At 42.9% G+C, this 26,998-nt stretch overlaps 1 protein-coding gene across 3 annotated transcripts in view; it reads left to right on the top strand.

Moving 5' to 3' along the window:
• Positions 1–25,206, top strand: part of LOC310763985 (uncharacterized protein C10orf143 homolog) — a 118,186-nt gene extending 92,980 nt beyond the window's left edge. The window contains exons 2-5 of one of the 3 annotated variants that reach the window (XM_083617098.1): positions 13,482–13,549; positions 21,114–21,278; positions 21,399–21,464; positions 23,365–23,891. In XM_083617098.1, coding sequence (XP_083473224.1) covers positions 13,484–13,549; positions 21,114–21,278; positions 21,399–21,464; positions 23,365–23,478 — 411 coding nt within the window. In that variant the 5' untranslated portion in view covers positions 13,482–13,483 and the 3' untranslated portion in view covers positions 23,479–23,891. Of the gene's footprint in view, positions 1–13,165; positions 13,550–21,113; positions 21,279–21,398; positions 21,465–23,364; positions 23,892–23,920 lie in introns of those variants that run through there. The other 2 variants (XM_083617097.1, XM_083617099.1) reach the window with 2 other exon arrangements.
• Positions 25,207–26,998: the final 1,792 nt, after the last annotated feature.

Raw genomic sequence — 26,998 nt, 5'->3', positions numbered from 1 at the left:
TGTGTACAAACTATAGATTTAAAGCACATTCTTTCCTCAAAGATTGATGTAGAAAACCAGATTGGCGTCTGTTCCAATTCAGCAGTAAAGAGCAGATTTTCCTGGGGAGAAGTGGCAGGACAGACAGAAGTGTGGACCATGAATCAGACCATTGATCCATGTAGCTCTGTCCTGTCTACCTTTCAAACAGTGGCTTTCCAGTGTTTCAGACAGGAGACATCCCTATCCCTAGCTGGAGGTGCCAAGGACTGAACCATGCAAGCAAGCAATGCTCTACCACGGAGCTATGACCTTTCCCTCCAAAATACGTCCTGAACTTGCTTGTCTAGAAAACATTGTCATTTATTACAGGCCTAAATTTTAGAAGAAGGCCACACCTATTCTTCTTGTCTGTTTCCTTGTGCATGCAAAGCAATCTCTGAGGATGTCAACTGAGAATAGAGGAACAGAGCAGGGGTACGAGACTGGGAGGCAGCAGAAGAAAAGGGAAGCAGCTGCAAAATATATGGAGTTTGCATATTTTGCTGGCTATGGACTTGGAAAGCTCTGTGGCCATAGGGAAACTTTTGCTTTGCATAATCAATCAGAGGGAAGCCCCAGTTACATGGGTGGTTCCTTTTGCTGGGTTGTGCCATTACATGCAAATAACTTGCACCAACATCAGCACTGTGTGCATCAGACTGCAGGGTCTAGCAAATAGCAAAAAACAAACACCCTCTGTTTTGCTCTGCTCCTGCAGTTTCTTTTAGCACACCACATCTATGACTAAGAAACCTGCTTAAGCCCTTAACACTACATGTCCTTATTCTAGTTTTAAGATGCTAATGAAGCCATTCAACAACCAAGTACAAACCTGATGCCACTGAATGTTAAGGATCATCTGCATAGGTGGATGAATCTCCCTGCACCAATTATGGAAAGAATACCGCTTCCTAAAATAAATACCCTCCCTAGTCTCTTATATCAACTACAACTGTTTCAGAGAATTTAAAACCTCACACTTTAATAAGCTCCACAAGACCTTTTCAAGGTTCATTTGGTAGGCAAAAAACAAGAATTGTCATTAAAAATGTATAGGCCCATCGAGACATGGGAGAACTAAATCTCCCTAATGTTAGGCTATATTTCTGGGCATCCCATATGGAATATCTGGCAGCAGGGTCCCAGAGAAACCGAGGGCTTCAGTAGCTCCAGATTGAACAACAGGCAGCAGGCCAAATTAATCTGGCAAACCTCCCAGACAAGTATAATCCTCCAACCGCTCAGCCAATACGAGCCCCACTGAAGTGAACAGGGCAGCAGCGAGCACAGCTTTTTGAGTACAGAAACCAAAGTTTCCAGATGTGCAGGTACTCACCTTAAGTCAAAAGGAAGCTGATTGCAAAATCCATATCTAACTCTAGGGCAAAACGTTGTTGTTGTTTAGTTGTTAAGAGGTAAAAAATATACTGAGGACCACATGGCCCATCTCCTATTCTGTACTGACTTGCTCATGAGTATTCCAATTGGAATTCCTAGGGATTGGTCACTTGTAACTGGTTTTTAGTCTTACGGTCCTTATCATCAGAATGTACCATAGCTCATCAGCAATAGCTCAAAAAGCATCACAAATTATTTATGGAGACCTCATATTATACATATCATATTAGGGAGGGAGAATTACTGAACCTGTCAAAAAACACATTCCTGACCATTTCAGTTTTTATTTCATTGTATTTACAGGAGAAATTCCCCCATTAAAAATTAGCACCGTTAAACAGAATTCTGTACTCCCATTGGAACCACTATTTTTATCTGAAGGAGGAAAATAGGATTTACTTCTTTAAGCTCTTTGGCCTTAAAACTGCCTGCCTCACACACAGAGCCAGTCAAAGTCATCGCAGTGGACGAGGGACACATCTTTCCAGGTCACAAGGGGAAGGAAAGACTGAAGTCAAGGGAAAACACATTAAAATGAATTCAAGGCAAACACAAGGTTAAATTTCATACATAAATTTTATTTCTCCATTGCTCTATAATAAAATACATAAAAATGTAGCCAAATGTCTTAAAGGAATACCTTAAAACCTCTCCATCACCACCACCAATTTTCTGGTAACCCACCCTCTTCCAGTTCTGGGAAATTATAGTACTGTGGGGAGCCTCAGCACTGCTTATTATGTATTAATTGGGTTTGGGAGCTCATATATTAATTGGGTTGGGGAGTTCTTTTATGAACAAAGTATTTTCATAATATTTTGCCAGAAACATATTGTGCATTTTCCAGTTGCTGATAATATGCTAGTATACAAACCACTTCGAAAATAACTTACTGTTTGAGTATATGCGTTTGAAGGCAGCAAATGCTGGAATTTAATTAATGTTTTCAAAATGCCATGTTTTATTTGTCGAAGATTACTTTTGTATTTAACCTACTTATCCAATATCTAGTGTTTATAAGCATGTATAGCTTTTTATAATTGAAGCATGCTGCAAGTGTTTATCTTGATTTTGAGCCACATCCCACATTCAGTAAATCCATAACCAGGTTACAATCCCCCTCATACACCTACTTGGAACTAAATTCAAATGAAGTAAGTTATCACATATGTGTTTACAATTGGAATGTCACTCTCCCCTTTTTTACTTTATATTTACATACACACAAGATAACTCTACAAAGCCAGTAAAGCAGTGTTTCTCAAACTTGGGTCTCCAGCTGTTTTTGGACTACAACTCCCACCATCCCAAGCTAGCAGGAGCAGTGGTCAGGGATGATAAGGGTTGTAGTCTAAAAACATCTGGAGGCCCAAGCTTGGGAAACACTACAGTAAAAGAAGGGAAAGCTATTCTAATTAAACCAGCCACAAACTTACAAGAAGAGGATATAAAATCTATCAGGGCCAGTTCACCCATGAGGCAAGGTGAGGAAACTGCCTCAAGCAGTAGGATCCTCCAGGGCAGCAGATTCCAATATCAATCTTTTCCCCCTTGATCCTGATGAGGATTTCCCCTCATCCATTCTTCCCTACCAGGGAGGAGACCTCAGGTGCCAAAATGTCTAAAATTTATGAATGTTAATGAGCTTCCCTTTACTTATGTGAGATCCATTTTTTGACCAAGGCAGAATGCACAGTGAGAAGTTTAGTGATCTCTTTGCCTGAGCTCAAACAAGGCTCACCAGAAAGTGAAGATACCCTTGTAATTTTTCCTTTGTCCTCAATTGGGGGGATAAAGACACAAGCAAGTAAAGATTGCTTACAGAAAAGAACATGGTCACCTGAATAAATTAAACCTCTAAGTAAGATAAGGGGACTAAAACTTTTTTGTGTGGCGAGGCCCCAGGGCCCGAAGTTCCCATTAGATAATGACCGCTCCCCGCTTAAAACTGGGGGCGCCCTTTGCGTGGACGCGTGCAGCCCCTAGATCTGGAGCGGCTCCAACAACATAGGCTTGGCTTTGCCTTCCCTCAGGTGGGATGCCTGGAGGTCTCCGCCTACCTCAGTCAGTCGTCCAATCCCACCTGGGGGAAGCCTTGCCAAGGAGACCAGGCCAGGTAGGGGAGGGATTACCTGCCCACACAATAGAGGGAGGATCTTACCTGGGAATCCTCACTGGGTCGTGAAACACCCCAACATTAAAGTTTACATGCAGGAGCTATTTCGGCCCGATGGCGTGCACCTATCGGACCTTGGTAACGAGCGTTGGCTGAGCGACATCAGGCATGGCCTGATTGACTGGTTGGAGGATGGCAAAGGCGTTTTTCAGATGTAGGTAGTCTTGGCGGCGAGACCGCAATCTTTGCGGTCTCGGGTGGCGGTATCAGGCCTTGGGCGGAATCCTTTTGTCCATCTTCCTCTTTGCGGCGGCGATACCAGGGTTCCCCGTTAAAGGGGTTTTCTGAAGGGAGGCTTTGACCGTACGCCGAAAGGTCGTCATTGCTCTCCCCTGCGGCGGCGGCGTTACGGGGGCGGCTATCTCTGCTTGAACATATGTTCTCCAGAGCCGGCCCATCCCCCACACACACACTGGATAACCCTGATGCTCCCTAGGTCCCCGGCTGGGGACTGGGGAGGGAGAACGCCCAATGCCTGAGCCAAGGTCTACCCACATTTGAAATTTAATAAAGTTGTGGCCAATTTAATCCCATAGCACGTTGTCTTGAGTCGTTATTCCACATGACGGGGGGACCGCGCGGGATCTGGGGACTCCGCCTGTCCACGCAATGACCGCTCCCCGCTTAAAACTGGGGGCGCCCTTTGCGTGGACGCGTGCAGCCCCTAGATCTGGAGCGGCTCCAACAACATAGGCTTGGCTTTGCCTTCCCTCAGGTGGGATGCCTGGAGGTCTCCGCCTACCTCAGTCAGTCGTCCAATCCCACCTGGGGGAAGCGTTGCCAAGGAGACCAGGCCAGGTAGGGGAGGGATTACCTGCCCACACAATAGAGGAAGGATCTTACCTGGGAATCCTCACTTGGCTCCAGAGCTTCTCCCACCCTACCCACCCTCAATTAATGTCTTATTTTACAGGTTAATTTTTCTTCACAGGTTTTGCAGGTTAACTTTTCTCCACAGGTATGCGGGCGCTGCTACGTTAAGGTCGCTGTTAAAGGGCCGGAAAGGAATTTCCCTGCATTGGCAGGTTTCGCCTTTCCCGTAGCAAAACGTCACAACTTTGGCGGTATCAGGCCTTGGGCGGAATCCTTTTGTCCATCTTCCTCTTTGCGGCGGCGATACCAGGGTTCCCCGTTAAAGGGGTTTTCTGAAGGGAGGCTTTAACCGTACGCCGAAAGGTCGTCATTGCTCTCCCCTGCGGCGGCGGCGTTACGGGGGCGGCTATCTCTGCTTGAACATATGTTCTCCAGAGCCGGCCCATCCCCCACACACACACTGGATAACCCTGATGCTCCCTAGGTCCCCGGCTGGGGACTGGGGAGGGAGAACGCCCAATGCCTGAGCCAAGGTCTACCCACATTTGAAATTTAATAAAGTTGTGGCCAATTTAATCCCATAGCACGTTGTCTTGAGTCGTTATTCCACATGACGGGGGGACCGCGCGGGATCTGGGGACTCCGCCTGTCCACGCAATAAACACACAGGTGCAAATATTTTGAGTTAATGGGATAAATAAGGCCACAACTTTATTGGTTACAGATGTGAGCGGTTTGGCTTAGGCATTGGGTGAAACCAGACTATATCCTGACTCCTGCATGCCCACAGGAAGTCTCTTAAGGGTCAACCACCGATAGGGGGTGCCCTATGATATACATCAATTAAGAGCACCCCCAGGCTCCCCAATGGGGTTGTGGTCCTAGCCCATGCCCAGGCTTTGGCCCTAGCCCATGCCCTAGCCCATGCCCAGGCTTTGGACAGGATCCACACCCCCGGATCCCTTTAACAATATACCCTTAACGAGGAGGGGCAGGTGGAGGCAACAACCTCCCCTCCCATGAACCATGCTTACCCAATGCCTAACCGCCTAACCTTACAAAGTTGTGACAATTGCTACAAGGTAGGCAAAAACCAAATGGCTGGTGCCAGTTTGCCTAGTGGAAAAATTCCTACCTGGCCTCAACAATAAGGTGACTGACATTAGTTCATAGCAAGGCCAAAGTCAAGCAACGCATAAAAAGAGGGTGGGTGGGCTGGGTGATCCGAAGAAGGTGGTGAAAGGAGGCCGCCCCCCAGCCGCGCCGTGATTTAAATGGCAGCAGCCACGCCCCCAGCTAACCCGATTGGCCAGCCGGGGGGGTATGATGCGGCTGGGAGTCCCGATGATGCGGGCGGCACCACTCCGCCCCTATCGGGTCCCAGTGAGGTCCCAGATGCCCGCCCACAACTCCACCCCCCCCCCAGGAAGGGGAGTGGTCTTAGCAGGAAAGTACAAGGCTGCATTCAGAAGAGGGCAAAGTAAGAGTGTAACTGCAAAAAAAGCCAGCTAAATATTTAGTGCCGCCGCCCCAACTGCCTTGATAATTCTCTGCTGTAGCTGCTGCCGAATGCCAACAAGCCCAGGAAAAGCAAGGAGAAAGCAAATGAATATGGAGTTAACATAAGAAAAGAATATAAGGCAAAAAGTCGGATGAAAGTCTACAAGATTTCATGTAAGACTAACAGGCAAGCTTCACCAGATGTCCAAAAGTGAGAAAAATGCTGATTTCATTTGCTATGCAACATTTTCATCAAATATTTGAGTTATAATATCTTAGATTCTTTGACCTCCTAAAGAAAATGCATCTTAATCGTTCTTTATTTTTCCAGTAAATAAATCCACGGTTTAATTAAGCCATTACAATATTTATTAGAAATGAGTCTTTTTACAAGTGTGAGTTGTAAAGATAGCTGCTTGTCTGTAGATGGCATCAACACCCTCTGAAGATGAGTGGCTATACATTGTTGTTAAAGCTTTTTGTTTTTATTATTAGCTGGCCAGGAAATTAGGTGTGGGGTATAAAGTTAGCACTATTCTCTAAGTATAGCCAAACTTTTTACACTGTGTTTTTAATAGTGCATTTGCATTTCTTTTGTAAATGAGAAGACAGATGCAGGTTACCAACACAAAGAATGGGGAAAAATCAGTAATAGCACAGAAAAAATAATAACCTCCTGTAATTTTATATCCATAAAAATATTCTGAACAGTGTTACACTGAGACTTATCATACTAATTTTGTGTTGTGTTTGATGCAACTTTCTTCAGCAAAAGTATACCTTCTGTTTGTAACGGTCAGGTATATCCCATTATATCTGTTGGCATACATTGGTATAGCCAAGTTGTGGGGAATCTTTGGCCTACCAGATGTTGCTGAACTACATTTCCCATTATCCCGGTTATTGACCAGGCCTGCTAGGGCTGATGAGCATTGTAGTTCAACAACATCTGGAGGGCCAAAGGTTCTTCACACTTGTTATAGTTTAATGAGACTAGGGCCACAGTTCTAACCACACCTATGGTCAGAAGTCCCATTAAATTAAATAGGGTTTACTGCCTGGTAAGTGGCATAAGATTGCAGCATAGATCATGCTGTAAACTAGAATAATAAGACTCATTGAATCATATAGAGTTGGAAAAGACCCTGAGGATCATCAAGTCCAACCCCCCACAATGCAGGAATATGCAGCTGTCCCATACAGGAATCAAACCTGCAACCTTGGCAATATCAGCACCATGCCCTATCCAACTGAGCTATCCAGGCTGTTATTCAAGCCACCATGAAAGATAAGTGAGACTCTACCTTACAATGAAATCTTAGCTATGTCTGCTCAGAATTAAGTCCTGTTGCGTTCAATGGCACTTACTCCCAGACAACTATGTATAGGACTACAGTCTTAGAGATGGTCTTTTATCTTCAGAACTACTTGTGAGCCTATTATACATCTAACATCAATAGCACTAGAATTCAAATCACAGTCAACCATTGCCAAAGGCTGATAGAACTTCATGTGACTTGGAGGCCTCCCTGGACTCAGTTTGGGTCGGAAGAGTGCTATTTACTCTAACTTGCTTCTGCCAATGTTCCAACAAGCCCTCTCAGGGCAAATCCTGCAAAAACTATTTCTAATCCAGATTAGAATCCAGACTAGTGGAAGATGGATTTTGTTTCACCGTTAATGCAGAAATTTCCCACCCCACCACTGCCCCCATTGTCTTTGGTCAGCCACCAGACAAAGTAAATGCATGTTTAAATGAGCTACATCGTTTCCATGACAACCTGTTCTGCAGATGTCACTTATATCATTGTATTATACAGAAAAGCCCCGACAAAATTGGAAAGGACTGCTACAGACACTGAGCATTATTAAAACAATATTGTGGCCTTATTTAGCCATATTCGTTAATAATAACATTTCTCATAATACATAAGCATACAATCCAACACCAACTTTCCTGGGAATAAATCCCAGTGAACTCAATAGTAGTTGCTTCTGAGTAGACCTCTGAAAGGTTACACCTCTATGAACACAAAATCACCTCAAGAGAATAAGTCCCAGCGAACCCTGGGACATACTTCTGACTAAACATACATAGAACTACACCTCTGCGATGAATTCACTATGTGTCCTTAGGCAAGCCCGTCTCTCTCAGCTTCATCTCTCCATTTGCAATAACAAATAATAACACTGACCTACTTTTCATAGTAAGGATTACCGCTAGGCAATTAAGTGAAGAACTTCGAACACACGAAAGCACTTTGCAAATGCTAAGTATTACTAATGATGGGAGGCAACCATTCAGACACTGTTTCAATATTACTTGCCCCCAAGTTGCCATAGAGTAATTGTATCATATTCTGGAACTGAGCAATTGTGTTACACAGACTACTTTCAACAGGAGGGGACTGACTTTTGACATAAAATAACAAAAAAGTTATGATGGTGATAAAATATCTGCATTTCCCAATCTTCTAGGGCAGCCATGGCCAAACTTGGCCCTCCAGCTGTTTTGGGACTATAGTTCCCATCATCCCTGACCACTGGTCCTGTTAGCTAGGGATGGTGGGAGTTGTAGTCCCAAAACATCTGGAGGGCCAAGTTTGGCCATGCCTGCTCTAGGGCCTTCTCAAAATATTTACCAGTTTGGGTTGCCTTGGGCAAGACTCTGCACCAGGGTTTGCCAAACTTGGGTCTCCAGCTGTTTTTGGACTACAACTCCCATCTTCCCTAGCTAGCAGGACCAGTGGTCAGGGATGATGGGAACGGTAGTCCAGAAACAGCTGGAGACCCAAGTTTGGGAAACCCTGCTCTACATTGACCAGCAGCACTCCAGGTTTCCATGCAGGAGTCTTGCCCACCTCTACCTGGAGACACCTGGCATTAAACCCGAGACTATTTGCATGCATAGCCATGTGCCCTACCACCGAGACAATGGGAGAACTGCAATTGTTTTAGCTCTCAAAATGCTGACTCTGGTACAGTGCCATAAACTTTTACTTAACCCTTCTGTTTCCTGTCATATTTCCTGTCATGAAACTGCCCTGTCATGAGTACCGTGAGCCTTCTGTTCAATTGTGTAGAGTAACATGCCTGACTTGGGGAAATGATCTGATCAAGAAAACACCTTTAGTGGAGTCCATTACAACACATAGACTGTTTATTTTTTTTTTTTTTAAATAATATTTATTGAAGTTTCCAAAATACAGAAAGAGAAGAAAAGAAATTATGAAGATACATTCAGAACCTTATTTTCAAACATCCACTTTCTGGGACTCCCCCCTTCCCCCACCCCTACCGTATTCCCCTTTCATATTGTTGTTTCCACAAGTTCTATTTCTGATTTAAAGCACAATTTATATACCCCATTGTTCAAATTTAAATTTATACAAACCTTATGCAACACCCTTGATAAAAAAAAAAGCAAAAGATCTCTCCCCATAGCCCACCCCCTTTTCTTTCCACAATGTCCCCCTTTTTTCCCATTAAAGTAAAAGCACACAGAATAAAAGTATAAAAAAATAAAAAATATATTAGAAAAAAGAAAACCAATTCAGAAAATAGTTGCAAGCCTTTGGATTCTAATTCTCCCTCCCCTTCCCCGGTTTAATTTCCCTTATCCTCCAATCTATGTTTCCAGCCTGGAAATCTTAAGTCCATCAATCCCATTTTTCCCCCAACTCCTTGCAGAATTATTTCCCATTTTTAGGATTACTTTTTTATAAAAATTAATTCCTAAATCTTTAAAAATGTCAAATTATAATATTCCCCCCATTGTTCTTTCAAGGTTATAGTCCAGCTTCCTCTTGTTCCGCTGCTAAAACTTTCTTATTCAGAAGTTTAGTAACTCTACATGGGTTGTTGTTATTCAGGAACAAAAACTTGCGTTCAGTCCCTTCCTTCTTCAGTAAGGTATTCTGTTGTCTCCTTTTAGTCTAAACACCCTGTAGACGAGATTCAGTTTCAGTTTTGCAGCTTTCCCAGGAGATAACCAGTTCTGTGAAATTCCGAAGTGTTGTATTTTTCCCGGCTTACGCCCATCTTTGTAATGTCCCGAAGCTCCTCTAGGGGGGTTGTTGTAACTTTGTTTCCAAAAATCCGATTGTTCTCCGTATTTTCGCCATTTTGTATTCAAGTCTTAACAAATTATATCAAGTTGTAACAAATTTGACCAGCAAGGTCCTTGTAATAAAATCCTCTTTAAAATTCCGACTTTGACAGCTACTTTGACAGCTGTCAAAATCACCGGCTCTTTTCACCAGGCTCACTCCTCAATCGCCCCGGTTCCCAGGGAGGGGGGTGCATTTTCCTTCTCCTTCAATTCTTCCTCCAGCACAATTCTTGTACTTTCCCATCATGGAATTCTTGATTTTAGCAAAGATACCGTTCTTTTTGGGCCTTGGCTTCCCAATCCTTGTTTTAAAATGTCTACAATAGGGAGGGGGACTGACTTCCTTTTTAGATCCCCCCCCGCTCGTCTCAAATCCAAAAAATTTTTCTTCTTTTAAACCCGATTTCCAATTTACTCACGGGTTGTTGTTAAAAGTCCAAATTCTCAATGGAAGAAGTCAGCGCTCTCCGCCGGATGGCATGCGGCTTCGCTCGGCAGGGATGGCAGAGGACTCAAAGCACCACGCTTCTCCCCGGCACCCGATCCGTAGCCTTTAAAAAGGCTCCTTCACGAGTCGGGAGGGCGCTAGCGGTGCTAGCCGAGTCTCCAAGTCCACGGCCCCCGTGGCCGTGGTTTCTAAGGGTCCCCGCATCGCCGGTGCGGTAAAACCCAGCCCCTGCCGAGCCGGCTCCCTCCGGAGCTCGGAGGGAGTCCGCCATTCGGCGATGGCGCCAACCCGGAAGTCCTCCAACACATAGACTGTTTAGACTATGTGTCAGCAAGATTATTTTTGCCTACTAAAATCTGTTGGGTGGGGTCTTAATTTATAAATCTTGAGTGTCCCTGTGACTTGTAAATATTCTCTTGTGGTTTTTTTTTTAAAGTATAGGAGACTACAATCCACAGATCTTTAAAAATAAAAAACCGTCCCTAGAAACGACAACCGTAGCTTGTGTTCTCGTTGGAGAAATGCTTAAAACCTCAAGGGATGTTATCTAAACATCATTATTGATCAGAGCTGAAACCTACAGATACTGCTGCTGAGCTGCATATTAGTAACACACTATTATGAAACAGGAATAGCAACAGACGTGTGTGTGTGTGTGTGTGTGTGTGTGTGTGTGTGTGTCACACTTGGTGCTCCAGGGAACTGCAGATATCTAGTATCTGTGAAAAGAAGACTATTTATTTATTCCCAAACAGCTGTGATTTTAAACTTCATCTAGTAGTGAACCACAGTCTGCAGTGGATTAACTGCTGGACTCCAGAAACACCGAAATGTATGAGGATTTGGCCAGCCATACAGCTGAGGTTGTGTCTGGCTACATGGTCTCTACTAGACACTTGGGCCGTAGAGGATGTCACAGAGTCAGTAACACCACCCATGCTAGAGGACAACAAAGACTAGATAACCATTCTACATTTGAAGGTTCTTAACAGGTTCCTGAATAAATATATAAAACAAATGAATTCCAAAAGCCACATAGGGCAATATTTCAGGCCAACAAATGTGTCACAAAATACCGTGCAATTTTTCCAAGTTTTTTGGAATCCTTCATCAGGCTTTGGTAAACAAGGCAAGAGCGGGAGGAACTGGCTAATGCTGAAGCTATGGAGTCTTCATTTAGACAGTCTAAAGATGGGATATGCTACAAGATAGCAGACATTCAAATGAGACTCTCCTACCTGTTATGCTGGTTTGGGGGTGCACCTAGGTCTATGGCAAAGAAGAAGCAATGATTGAACCACCTTTTTGAAAATGTAAAATCTAGTTACCCATACCTGTCTCCAAACTTAGGCAAAACACACAGGTTCCTTGGTAGGTATAAAACAAGAATAAAGAAAATCTAGACTGTTTTTATGGTATATTAACAAAGCTGAAGATTAATTTTGGTTGGGGCGCCAAGTAGAAAAGTCAATGGAAACCAACTACAGTGGTACCTCAGGTTAAGAACTTAATTCGTTCTGGAGGTCCGTTCTTAACCTGAAACTGTTCTTAACCTGAGGTACCACTTTAGCTAATGGGGCCTCCTGCTGCTGTCGCACCACCACCGCGCGATTTCTGTTCTCATCCTGAAGCAAAGTTCTTAACCCATGATATTATTTCTGGGTTAGCGGAGTCTGTAACTTGAAGCGTCTGTAACCCAAGGTACCACTGTACTACTAGTTGTTGGGCAGAATGTTCTCTAAGAGAATGCAGACATCAAAGATGGTATGAAGACCTACCTCTCCATCATAGGCCTATATGTCTTGCCTAGAACTCCTGGTATTTTCAGTTCTAAGCTGGCATTAGATTGGTATACAATCTTAACAAATTATCATCACCATCATCTGGATAAAGGAATATTCTTTTAATAATTATTATCCATCTGGGTTACTATGACAGGGCAGGGTAAGGTAAAGGTAAAGGGACCCCTGACCATTAGGTCCAGTCGTGACCGACTCTGGGGTTGCGGCGCTCATCTCACTTTATTGGCCGAGAGAGCCGGCGTACAGCTTCCGGGTCATGTGGCCAGCATGACTAAGCTGCTTCTGGCGAACCAGAGCAGTGCACGGAAACGCCGTTTACCTTCCCGCCAGAGAGGTACCTATTTATCTACTTGCACTTATCCGTCTGGGTTACTATGACAGGGCAGGGTAATTTAAGACTAATATTAGCACATATAACACTCTTTCCCACATGACCCAAGAGCTTATGCTCCTCATCATTCTATCTCAGAGGTTGATTCATTAGAAGGAAAACACAAACTGGTTGAATGCACTCCGTGCTTACAATGGTAAGAAATAAACCGCTTTGGACCACACATGACAAAGCTCATCTCCTTCAGGGAATCTTGTTGTGCCAAGAAGTCCCCATCTACCTTTGTAAAACGGATATGGGTTGTGCTGAAATAGTTTATAAAATTAATAAAACTTTCCAAGAGAGGTGGTTATTTCAATGCAGAAACAAACCATTTCTGCTGCTATAGACTCAAAGTCTTTGACAGCAGGTTAATTTGCGAGTGATTACCAGAACGACTAGGAAGTTTCTGCCGAAGCATCCTTTCAAAGTACAGTGTGCTCCGACTACCTCGCCTCATTGAATTTGAAAGGAGGGGTTAGATGTTTTTTCAGTAACTAAAAAAGGTCGTTTAAAAAATCTTGCGGGGGAGGGGAATAATAATAACCCGATTCGCTGCAGAAGCCCTGAGCCCTGCTTGTATTTTTCTCACGGATCGATCACTGCATTACTTCCTGGCATCGTTACATCTGGCCATCGTAAACTTGCACCAAACAGCTCTGGGCTCTATCAGCCGGGCCTTGCAAGGAGAAAGACACGCGCGGAGGCCGCTCTATCCTTCGCCGGCCAGATTAGGAGGATTGGCTACGAAAAGGAAAGGGGTGGAGCGCCAGGCGCGCAGCCCCACGAGAAGCGGCGCGGAGGGACCGAGCGCGCAGTGAGAGAAACGGGCTGTCAAGTGGCCATGAACCTGGTGGCGGATCGGCGGAGAGCGAGGCCCGCGGAGCTGAGCATGAACGAGCCGGAGCGCGTAAGTCCCCCGCTCAGCGCTAGCAGGCTGCGCGCAACAAGAGCCGCTGCTGCTGCCCGGCCTGATACGTGTAGGCTTGAGCATGCGCTGTAACATCCGCTAAAGCAACGAGCCCCCCCCCCCCCCGTGCCGTTCTCCTCCGCCTCCGCAGCCCCTCTCCTGAATGCAGGTTTTGCGGCCGGCTTTCCAAGACAAGTTGGAAAGCGAAAGTGATAAAGGCAGAGCGCGCGCATATTTTCATTGCGAGCCTCTCAAAGCAAGAGCTAAAGAAGAGGGTAGGAAAACCGGGCAGGGCGGAGTGGAGAGAAAGCAAACTTCACGAAAAGAGCAAGGCTGCTTGTTGTATTCTAAGCAAGCAAAAGGGCTTAAGCCCTTACAGGACTTCGCAAGTTAATGTGCCAGCCTTGCATTTCAAGGCGCGCGCGCGCACGCTCGCTCGCTACAAGGTCCAGGCGAGTTAGTATTGTCTGAAAGAACCGGCGGAGCTCTAATGAGTAGGAATACTTTGCAACTTTTTCACAACCTCCAAATCTGTAGCATTTGTGTACAGTATTTCCCGAACGAAAATGTCTTGGCGCGCGCTCTCTCTCTCGCTCTCCTTTTAAGTTTCCCATTTCCAAAAGTGGGTTAGATAACAGTAGAAAAATTATGTCAGTACTTGCCAGATAATTACGCCTAACTCCAGCTCCATCTGCAACTGTTTTGTGACTGGTGGGCCTCAGTAATTTTCAGGTGTCTCAAGAGAGGCCTCAGAGCAGAAGATCTGAGAATTCCTGCCTTGGCCCATTTCCCATATTGTATTTGAAGCTGAAGTTAGTGGGGATCTTACTTTCTGTACCCTTCAGCCCCAAAGGCCAGAGCTGTGAGTGGACACCACTGGGTACCTGCAGAGGCCAGTATTCATGCAGGCAACCAACTGTTAACCCCCGCAGCCTCCTGCCTGTTCTCCTGCCCCCTCTGAACATCGAAGCAGTGACAAGAGTGAAGAGATGGAGAAGCAGCTTCTTGTGTCCTCATCCTGGGCAGCTGGGCAGATTTAGGCTCAGTGGGAGAGGGAAAGGAAGGAGACCCTGGCACTTTGGAAAGGAGTTAAAGGGCAGCTAAAGGCACCTTAGTCTATGGCCCCAAAAGCCTGGAGCTGGCTTAGGTAGCAGGTGAGCATGCTAAGCCACCTTTTTGCCCTGAGCTAGGCTCAGAGCTGAAGGAAAGACTTGTTTCTTAAGTTGGACTTGGGACTGACAGGTGTTTTTGCTGGGCTGAAAGGAGCCAAGCAGATTTAACTACCCAAATTTCCCGCCATAGCTTGCCCATGTTTGTACCTGTGCTTTGCTCTCCACTGCCAAGGATATTGCCTGGCAGCATGGGGTAAGTGCACATCGGCAACCCTGAGCCCTTTCTGTTCTGAAAGGTCTTGTGGACAAGCAAGGTATTAAAATGGTCCCATGCACTAAAGCGCTATTAGCCTCTTTGATTTGGTTTGGTTTCTTTTCTGAAACAGACTAACATGGCTATCCCTCTGGAAACCATCTTGCTCTCTCATTCTCTGCCTTCTCTCTGAGGTCCAGTGCCGAGGGCCTTCTGGCGGTTCCCTCGCTGCGAGAAGCCAAATTACAGGGAACCAGGCAGAGGGCCTTCTCAGTAGTGGCACCCGCCCTGTGGAATGCCCTCCCACCAGATGTCAAAGAGAACAACAACTACCAGACTTTTAGAAGACATCTGAAGGCAGCCCTGTTTCGGGAAGCTTTTAATGTTTAATAGACTATTGTATTTTAATATTCTGTTGGAAGCCGCCCAGAGTGGCTGGGGAAACCCATCCAGATGGGTGTGGTATAAATTATTATTATTATCATCATCATCATCATCTCTGCCTTCCAAATCTGCACTTGGAGACAGGGTGGTTAAAAAACTGGTAGGTGACTACTAGCAGTTACAACCAACTTCCTGGGGTTTCTTCTTCTTTTGGCTTACATGAACTCAGTGTTATCCTTTTAAAAGACCAAACCATAAAACCAAAGGCCTGAACAAAGATACTCTGGGTCAGAAACCTTTTGCTTCATGCATCACTTCTGGTGTTCTTAGGCCTATCCCTGTCAGATACTTTTACTGCCTCTTCAAACCTTCAAGTGATTCTCCTACGTCACCTTCCTAGAGGGTCTCCTCATTCATCAGACCTTTCCACCCTTGCAAGGAAGTAGCAGATTCTGACAAGGAAATTTCATGAGCTGTCAGGGACGTGAGAATGGAGAAATATGTAGCCACTTCGCGATACATAAATGTCAGAAACCATTACCCAGTTATAAGTTGTAGATGCATCTGACATAACACATTGTCACTTCCAAAGGAGGAAAAGGTGGATGTCGTGTGCACTGAAGAGAAAGCGTTGCTTGGAGCTTGAAAAAAATAATAATAACCAGTTGCCTGAGCACCTTACCTACTGGTACCTGGGAATTTGAAATACTCAACTATGACAGGAGTAGGCAATGTGGTTCCCTTAAGTGATTTGCATCCCATGGATGGGGAACCTGTGGCCCTTCAGATGCTGTTGGACTAAACCTGCCATTAGCCCAAACCAGAATGGCTGAGAGTCCAAGGTGCATTTCAGCAACATCAGCCCAGCAACAAATTCCCCTCCCCTGCTCTATACCAACCTACTTCTTCACAAACGTAAAAAATATAAATAAATACATTGGGACTAAACTAAATAACATCCCCAGAAACCATACTGCAGGTGACTTCAGTGTGCTTTGTAAGCAAAGAAATTTCTAACACCTGCACTTTGTATTTTAAAATATTAATTTGTTTCCCGCTTCTGAGGGTTACTTTACCAAATACTAAGATTTTGTTTTGCCCTCTAGTGTTAATAGTTAAACATGACTGAGCCTGGTCCTTCAAATATTTTACAGACAAGGTTTTTTTTTTCTGTGTGGAAATAGTTCAAGGGAAAGTTCTTAACACAAAGAGCTTTTAAAATTTCTTAGTGAGCAAAAATCCAGTTTCTTAAAGAGACTCGGAATTTAAATGCAGCAGCATACTCATGACAGGAAGCTGAAATCACCAGTGATTTGTTATACACTAATTTTGCAAAGCTTGATGCCCCTATATCTTTTTCCTGAAGTGTTTTCCGGTGAGCTTTATAGTGTAATTAAACCTATCAGTGCAATGGCATGTGCTTGTTAAAAGAGCCACCTTTGGTACTTAATTGTAGTTAGCCATCATTTGCTTTATTAAAAGGACATTTGCAAATATACAACAAGGCAGGCAAATCCCCAAGGATTCCAACCCACTATCTTCAAAACCCACACACAGCTCTAACCTTCCCTTTGGCTGAAAAGGGCTGGACGTGTTTCCCCTCTAGAGCCTATTAAAACCACTCTGTTAAGTGACCAGAGGCTGTTAACGCATTAATGACATTAGTTGCTTCTTTTCCTTCAGGGACTTTGCACAAAGCCCCCCCCCCCCCCTTTTTCTTTTTTGGTGACACTAATAGCATTTCTTCGGAGGATTGGATTTGTTGGCTATGCTGATCGGAATAATGCAGGCTAATGCCACCCTCATTTTCAGTGTCTGTCTAAAGGCCATCTTCTTTAATGCTTTATATTCAGTAGAGTGAGTTTTAATATCACCCTTAAGGGGTGATTGGTCTTATCTGCAGCTTTTGAGATCAGAGTTGGTAATTGGTGTCTCCTTTAATTTTTATCCCACTGATATACTTAGCAAAGAAAGTGCTTCCAGCCATATGGTAATGCAGCCGTTCCAGAGTGCCGAGTGCAGGCTACCTAGCCTAGCCTATCCCTTGAGTCAAGCTGTATATTCCATGCAGAAGTAGCCAAACCAAAAAAAATCAGGCTGGGGACAAAGATGATGGGGTTCGTGAAAGCATCCACAATAGGACGGACAGCTGAATGAATGAATGAATTACAAACCACCATTAGATGAGTGTTTGGTCTTAGTATGCACCCTTAGTGTGCAGCAATATAAAGCACTGTCTGGCATTTAAAACAAGGGGGCATTACTATGATGCTGTCAGCAATCTGTTACTGAATCCAGATTCCTAGGTCAAGAGAAACAGGAGATGATTGAGAAACAATACCAAATAAACAATACCTTGTTAAAACTATCAAATTTGTAGACACACAGACAAGCTTCAGTAACATACCCAGGTCAGGTAATCCCCACCCCACCCCCTTGGAAACTGCCTAGAGCTAAAAGGCAACCATCAGTTTTGTAATAATAATAATTTATACCCCACCCATCTGAGTGGGTTGCCCCCAATAAAGGTAATAAAGGTTAATGAGCAAATAACCAACATCTCTACAACCAATTTCCATGATGCACATCAGATATATTCAGTGCAAATTATACCCTAAAGTATATTCTACATGTGTTGTACAGGGGTGGTCAGTCAGACAATTTCCTGGCCTGTAAGATAAATGTCTGAATCATCTGGCTGTGTGTTCATTCAGGTTTGCCAGTATGCTAATGAGTGCAATAAATGCTTGATACTTTTATCTACAGTACTACATGTAAACACAAAGGTCATGCAAGAAACTTCTATGTTAATGCTAGTTTAGACTTTCACATTTGTTCTGTAGAGTGTTTGCCACTTCTAACTTACACAGGCTGGTTAAGATTCACTTAGGTTGTGTGCTGTCATGTAAAGCCAGTTTGCTTGATTCACCCGGAGTGTGTCGCCGATTGCCCTCTAAATGTGCTTTCTGAGGACGTTCCTAGAATCTTACAGTTTTCAGTGATGGGAGCTGTAACTGCTTTGCTTGACTGCATTTGTGCCTTTTCAAAGAGGGTGTTGGAACAGATTGTCTTTTTCTCATTCTTTATAGTTCTGGCAAGGTACTAGCTGTAGGGAACCTAAACAGGGCCTACTTGTAGAGGTTCTGTGGGTTGCTCATGTTTGTGCAAGTGAAAGCAAAACCCCAACTAGTTACCTAAAGACCTTGTGCATCAGGGAAACACCATATATGAGGAGGAGAAGTAGAAAATACATTCTGTGAACTCCTGTTTTCAAGCAATGTCTCAACACAATCTGTACATGGAAAAGTAATGTAATCTCATTTCTATTTGTCGCTGTGCACAAATAGTAACCAGCTCTTGTCAGGCTTTACAATAAATATAGTTCAGAAACAAGAAACACATAAAACCAATTTTCTTGAAGGCAAACAGTTGAAGGCTGGATTCTGACTGTTCCATACCTCTCTTTTTGTTACACACACACACACACACACACACACACAAACAAACACACTACTGTACTTCTAAGCTATTTTGTATACACCAGAATTCACAATGCAATTAAAGAAAAGGGCATATTCCTACCTAAAAGTATAAAGCTATGTTTAATAGGTCACAATTTCAACCATTGTTGAAACAATGGTTACTGCTTCCAGACAAGTGCCACTAAACACTTGATAGACCCTTGAGAAAACACTAAGCTGCTGCATATCCCAGTGGGTGAGCCCAAAGTACTTGGGAGCAGTGTTCAGAATTCGCCAGGGGCTTTTTGTACTTGCCTATCGGACATTTGTGACCAAGTGAAGATATGGATTAATCCGTATAGAACTTTTCAGACATTGTATACCTGCCTCTGTTTGTTTGCATATGATAAAATAAAAATGCTCTGCCTATTCGGGTTTCCAAAGAAGAAAATGTGTGTATATCCTTGGATTTACACTTTACAGTACTTTTTAAAAAGTGGGACACTGTTGCAATTATCTTGTTCCAAGCCCTTATCAGCTATATTCTTGACTTATTTAGACTTTTTAGCCCTGTTAGAACAGGTCTGATGCACTTATGCACCATTCTGATGAAATTCAATAACCTGAGGTGGTCTCCAAAGCTATATGACCCTGTAGGGCTTTGCCATGGACGTGCTAGGTACTGTGTTATTAATGCAGCATCCGCCATCAGAATTCTACGCTGGTCTGTTGTTGTAATTCCACGAGATGTTTTCCAATGGCATTGAATTTCAGAATAATTTGGAATTCTCTGTAGAAACCTCTGTAGGTTCTGCCTGCGTTGGTATAAGATTCTTAGACAACTACTCTGTATGCTAAATTTCTGTCCCTGATACTAAGTACCTCCCAACCCAAAGCAATAGTCTGGTTTCATGTTTGATAAGCAAAATTTCATCTAATGCACAGCACCAATTCACTTTTTCCTTTTATCCTTTGTCCTTCCTATCTCTAGTTAATGCCACTTGTACTTGCATGCCATAGATTTTAATAAAGGACAAATTCTGCAGTAACAAAAGAGGTGGATGTTTTCCCGGTGGAAGGCATTTTGCACATTCATAGCATAATGCATATTTTGTTTCTGATTCACTTCCTTTAGCTAAATCTTGTTTCTTTCTCAACAGTGCTCCTGTTTCAGCCTTTCTGCTTGGAAATTCTTCTTGCATTGATCCACTTTAAATTTGCTTTCTGCAAGTGAGCATATTGTAGTGGATTTTCACTCCCTAATAGAAGTGCTGAGTTCAGGGCTCTACTCATCTGAAGATTCAGAGGTTCAAAGGAAAGGACAGCTGTTAAAAACTCTCCCACCCTCCAGAAACCTTTGCTCTAAAAACATTAAAAGGGGTCAGGTCTGGGGGTAGTTGAAAATCATACCCACCTGCTAAGGATAGTACATATAGGATGTTTGGAATGCACGCAGGTCTTCTTCCCCCTTTCTATTTCTTGGACCACAACCACTGACACATTCAGCATCCTGTGGCTCCACTGCCCTATACATCCCACGGGTCCTGAAACACACTGAGCACAGGTCTTTCACTATAGAATCATAGGGTTGTAGAGTTGGACCCTAAGAATCATCCAGTCCAACCACCTGCAATGCAGGAATATGCAGCCATCCCACACAGAGATAGAACCTGCAACCCTGGTGTTATAAGCACCATGCTCGAACCCAGGCATAGGCAAACTCAGCCCTCCAGCTGTTTTGGGACTACAACTCCCGTCATCCTCATCCCTAGCTAACAGGACCAGTGGTCAGGGATGATGGGAATTGTAGTCCCAAAAAAGCTGGAGGGCCAAGTTTGGCCATGCCTGCTCTAACCAACTAGGATGGATGGATGGATAGATAGATAGATAGATAGATAGATAGATAGATAGATAGATAGGTCTTTTTAAAAAATGTTATAAACTGATATTCTTCAGCACACCTAGGAAATCCCTCTAGTATAGGGTTTCCACCAGTAATGCATGAGCTTTGTCCGGGTGGTCCACACTGTGACTGTCGATTAAATACTCACCTTGATTTTTATTTTATTCTATTTTATCATATTGCTGTTTGAATTCTAAGGCACGTGTGTGTGTGTGTGTGTGTGTGTGTAATAGGAATGAAGAAAGCTGCTTTATACCATGTCAGACTATTGGTATAATGTCTAACTCTGTACTGTCTGCACTGACTGACAGCAGTACTCTCCAGAGTTTGAAGCAAGGGTCTCTCCCAGCCCTATGCAGAGGTGTCAGGGACCTTCTGTGTGCAAAGCAGAGGAGTGGGATGTGGTGGAAACTTTGCACTTAATTTCTTTTTCTTTTCCTCCCCCTTCTAGAAACGAGCATGTAGAAGTTCAGAGACTATTCCACAAGTGATCAGCGCTTGCCACCCACAAAGCAAGTGTGTTATGGATTACTGGGATATGGAGCAGGATTTGAAGCAGAAAGATCCCGCTGATTTTTTTAGTCCTCAGATTATGAAAGAAAAGCCAAATTCCGTGGTATGTTTTATGTAACCCAAATCCATGCTTTTAGCAGAAGATGTTAATATATTTCATAATAAAAATGTCAACCAGTGGCTGCTTTTTTCAGAATTTTGTGTATGTGTGCTTGTTAATCAGATATTTCCGGATAATGAAACCAGAACTACAGCCCAGCCTTGCCCAAGATGTATTGCTGGAGAACCTGTAAGTATATTAACCTTCTTACTATGACATAAAAGATAGGCTTGTTCTTAAATATTAGAGCCATAAAACATAAAGTTAATAAAAAAAAACCCTGCAATTACATTTCTCCGGGATAAAGCATGTAAATAAAAGAGGCAGATTGATTTAGCTTTTTCTCCATATGCTAGCAGAGTGCAAAACTAATACGTTTCCTGCATCAGATTGGAAAATATAGGGACTTCAGGCTCATTTTTCAAATGCATTCTAGAAAGCAGAGTTTAGTCACGTAAATGAATCTCAGTTCAAGTTAAAAAGGTGTAGATTATTGTATTCCAGGAGTATGTCCAATTAAGAGACATTTTAATATTTATGGACAGAGTTTTAGAAGTACAATTCCACAAAATTGGGGGGGGGTGAGAAGCTATAGATAGACATATGGCACACTTCTTTTAAACATTTCCAAGCAGTTTAGTTCAGTCTCAGAAGGTTGTTGGGTCTTTTTTTAATTATGCAAAGTTATTTCTGCCCCAACAATGACAATACAACTCCATTCCAGACCCCCAAGTGCTTTGTAATGGGCTTGCAGACTTCCTCACTCAGTTCAGTTTAGGCAGCAGCTCTGTGCATGCAATTCTTTGCCAGTGAAGCCTTATCCTATTTACTGAAGGGAATGGAAGGCTTTTGCAGATGGGAGTCCTTTGTTGGTGGAATTTAACGAAATCAGTTGGCTTTAGGGGTGCAGTAGCATCCATGTCCACAGCTCAAAAAAAGGGTTGACCTTTTTGCAGGCATTCCACAAAAGCCCTCTGGGTGGGTCTTCTCCCCCATGGAAACTGATGTGCTTAGGGTTTTTTTCTGGTGGGAAGTCCCCTCTCCTGAAGGAAAGGACACAGGGAGCCGGATCATTCACAATGACACTGGCCAACACCAAACTAATTTGTTTTCTCCTGCTTTGTGGAGGGTCAGGATATAGGCACTTGTTTTGGATTACAAACCATTTTAATAGCCATGTTTTGATTTAAAGCTAATCCAAGGACTTTGTTTACCTGGTTTTTTCCATTCTAACCGAGATGATAGATAGATAGATGATAGATTAGATAGATAGATGATAGATATAGATAGATAGATAGATAGATAGATAGATAGATAGATGATAGATAGATAGAGATAGATCTTCTCGTGGCATTTCCTGTAATGTATGAAACATGCTTTTTCATGATATGGAATCCTAGGTCGAACTATGCTGACCTGCAGCATGCATACACACAAAAGACACCAAAGCCTGCCATTTTCCCTAATCATGCATAACTTGGCCTTAACTTATACTTTTGCTTAGTATAACCTCATTGGGTAGCTCAGGGTTCTTGGAGGTCCTACCGTAACAGCTAAATGACCGTGTTTCAGTACAAACGCTAAGATTTCTTCCCACCCTTTTTGCAACTAGCTTCTTGTATGACATGTGGCTAGGCCACTGGAGTCAAAGGTCCTCCCATCATGTTCAAGTATTGCAAAAGCCAGGGAAAGTGCGGTGAATGTTGTCTGTAGGCAATTTTAGATATTTGACAAGCAGAGGAAAAATGGCGCATGAGTAAGCTCTTGTTTCCTGTTTCTGTGGTTCTGTGCAATGTCTGAAACAGGTATTCATGCATCTACCCCATGGGAAAAGTTCCCTGAAAAGTAGGAGCCACTTAAGAATCCTGTGCTGACATCTCTCATCTTAGGATGTATGGACATTTTCCCCCCCTTTTGTTTTGCCATTCATGAACTTATAAAATTGCCACATGATAAAGTGATGTCTATTAGCTTAGATGGTCTGAAGGAAGGATTAGACAAATTCATGGCGCATAATCAATGGCTATTAGTCACAATAGCTAAAACATTGCCTTTGGTGATTCGATTTATTTCTGATTGTCCCCAGCAGCAGCTGAACTGTATGGGTTGGCTATTGCTTCTGCGCCTGGTTTATGAGCTTTCTGGAGACATCTGGCCAACCCCTCTGGAGACAGAATGCTGGACTCTCTGGGACTTGGTCTAAGCGAGCAAGGCAATTATTTTGTTCTTATGCAAACAGGAAGAAAGTAGTGTAGGCTCAGTTTAGAAAGCATTTGGCTTATGGAGGCCAGCTGTATTGGATGAGCATATCCAGCCACACTCAGAAGCTCCCTACAGATCCAGCCATAGAATACAAAGTCAGCGTCTTACTTGGACATCAAAGCTAACACTTCCCATGCTTGTCAAGGCTGCTAATATTTTTGCAGGGTTTTGCTTACTCCTTATTCTCTACATCAGGGATAGCTTCCAGATGTTGTGGACTACAAATCTCATCATCTCTGACCAATGGCTATGCAGCTGAGGCTAATGGGAGTTGTAGTCCTCAGCTTCTGTAAGGCACAATGTTGGCTTCTCCTTTTCTATATAGTGCAAATGCTGATCTGTATAGTAACCCCTGATTTGCTTTTTTTTTTTTTCAATTTCAGGGACACTTTGGCCATATTATGGGATTTATAGAAGATCAAAGGACATTGATGCAGTGATACTCCGTAACAAAATACATAGGGACTGGTTTGAGATTCCAGACTTTTTCTACACTCCACTACATTCATAATTATTATTATTACATCCATACAGTTTATCTTAGATCTGGGGAAGACCTTGCCTGAAAAGGCTTAAAATCAATCTTGTGATTCCTTAGGTTATAGTTGAGCTACTTGGTAGCAACCAATTGAACCTAGTCAATGATACTTCTTGAAAATTGAGTCCATACATCCTCACTTTTCAACAGCCTTAGATTGCTACCATCTTAGTATTTCTTGCAATGAAATTACGATGTTCATTCATGTAAAGCACATAGGAAATACAATAGGCCAGTGGGTGGTTACTCATAGAAGCAATACTAGACATATTCTGTCCTATGAATTCCAGAAGTGTGATACTCTGTTTACCCAGACTAGTCCCAACACAGTCAGTAAGACAGCTTCAAAATATGTGGCTCGAGTATTCTTTAAGACTGCCTTAGTTGAACACAGTAAGGGTTACTTATGAAACGACATGCATAGGTTTTAGCTGTTTGCAAAGCAACCACTCCTATGAGCAATAGCACAAGCCTCCTAGTACATAGAACCAGGTGTGTCTGGCCTCCTCTAGTTGAATGGCCAGTCAAAGCCATTCTGGTGTGTGGCCGCTGTCACATTCTGACCATTTCTAGGAGCCACAGATGAGAGCTGAGTGCAGGGTGAGGACCAAAAGTGAACAGTCTACCACCCTAGAAGGAGCAGGAAGTGTCGCCCACCAGAAGTACTACCCCTCCCATAACGTCCCGTACACCCCTTTCCTAATAGATTATAGAATATTTACACAGGCCACTGTGAACTGAAAATGTAACCTTAGATCAAAGGTTTCTACAAACGAGTAAATAGTTATACACACACACACACACACACACACACACACAAACACATATACACATACCTATATATCCCAAAATTAAATAGGGAGGAAGTGTTATAACCACAAAAGCGTTGCTTTGAGAAATTTCAACATTATCACTTTTTTATAATCAGTTTTGTACATGTGTATATGTTATTCATCCTTTTGTATAGAAAGCCTCGTTCTCCTACTTTCATATATGTAAAATAATATATAGGTTCTTACCACTTTTAATGCAGATTTTTATTTTTTATTTCACCTTTGAAATCTTTGTATTTTGTAAATCAGTGTTTATGGAAAACTTTTTTAAAAAATAAATTGCATGTTCGTTTTAAAAGATAGCATTGTTTTTTTAATTACATTTGCCTTTTTTAAAAAAGATCATTATTTAAGAAAATTAAGGTTAACCCTCTCCCACAATCTGGTTCATACTTTTCTCTTTCCTGTCTTACCGCAGGCAATTTCACTTGTCTGTTTGACTGCATATTACTGAAGGCTTTACTTATGCACTGTTTCATGGAGGTATGTTCCACTGAAATAAATAGGAATTTGGGAGACCACTATGCCCTCTTGTTTATTGACTTTTTCAGACATAGTGAAATTCTAGTGGAAAGAGAATCTACACAATCCCTGATTAGGGAAGTTTTTAATGTTTGAAGTTTTATTGTTTTTAGTCCTCTGTTGGGAGCCGCCCAGAGTAGCTGGGGAAACCCAGCCAGATGGGCAGGGTATAAATAACAAAATTATTATTATTATTATTATTATTATTATTATTATTATTATTATCATTTATTAGCAAGAAAATGAAGCCTATTCTCCCATTGTTCTTTAATGAATCAGTTTTGTAAAGTGAGCATTCTTGAACCACAAAACAGTGAAAAGTGCAACTACTGAATTACAACCTGTCATGAAATTCAGTTCTGTTGCCTCTGGCTTGAATCATGTTCCTGCTCCACTACAGGTATCAATTAAATAACCAAAGACATTTTTATTATCATTAATGACTGCTGTTCTGCATGCTCACTATGCTTATTCTACATACATTTAATGCCCTTTAATGTGATTTGCATTTCCACCTGACTTCCCTGTTTACTTCCCTCCCCTTCATCCACATCTGCCAACTGAGGAAAAAATGCCTCATGGGTCCAATGAAGTGAACTCTAGTCCACAAAAGTTCATGCCATTCTCGGGTACCATAAGATGCTTCATTGTCAGTAACTTGAGAAGGTATTTGTATGTTCTGAAATCTACCTTTCTGAAACCCTGGTTCAGTATAAACCACAAGAGGTGCATTCACAATTTAAAAAATTCTGGGATAGCTCAGTCGGTAGAGCATGAGACTTTTAATCTCAGGGTAATGGGTTTGAGTCTCATGTTGGGCAGAAGATTTCCTACATTGCAGGCGGTTGAACCAGGTGACCCTTGTGGTCCTTTCCAACTCTACAATTCTATGATTGTATTAAATTACCATGGGTGGAATTCAACAAACATTCCATCTGTGCAGGCATATCAGACAGAATGATTCCCCCTCCCTGTGTAGTGTTGTTGGGGTTCTCCCAATAGAAACACCTGAGCCCAATTTCAGGAGGCATGAGGAGAAGTGGGGGAAGCCCCACTGCGCAAGCAGAAGCTTCTGGTGATGGGGTTCATTAGATGAATGCTGCCTTGTATGCTGATATTTCCCTGACAAAGATGGTGTATCACCCACAGTGTGATATTGTTGTCATCACTTCCATAAACCTGGATGCTTTCATCAAAAGACAGTAGTTGCAAAGACCCATAGTCTCTGTAGTAGAAAAAATACAGGTATCTGTATATAGTTGCAAGCAAATCTATTCAAGACTTGAGGTTTTGGTTTCATGACAAGGCCACTTCGTTCCCAGACTTCTCCTTAAGTTTGTTTTTCATTTTTTTAGTTCTTTCCTGGCTAGAATTTCTTGGTCTGCATTCCTCAATCCACTTTCTCCAGGAATTGACCTGAACAGGATTCCCTGGGGTAAGTGGTTTGACCTCAAAGGTCTTTCTTCAGGATTTAAGGCCTCAGCTTTTTCTTTTGAGGCTTGTTTTGTCAGCATATTCCAAGGTCTCTTGACAGATCTACAATAAGCCAGCCTTTCCCCCCTTTTTGT

This window comes from Podarcis filfolensis (assembly GCF_964270895.1).
Source record: "Podarcis filfolensis genome assembly, chromosome: 5".
NCBI lineage: Eukaryota > Metazoa > Chordata > Lepidosauria > Squamata > Lacertidae > Podarcis > Podarcis filfolensis.
This window is presented reverse-complemented; position numbering and strand designations above follow the sequence as displayed.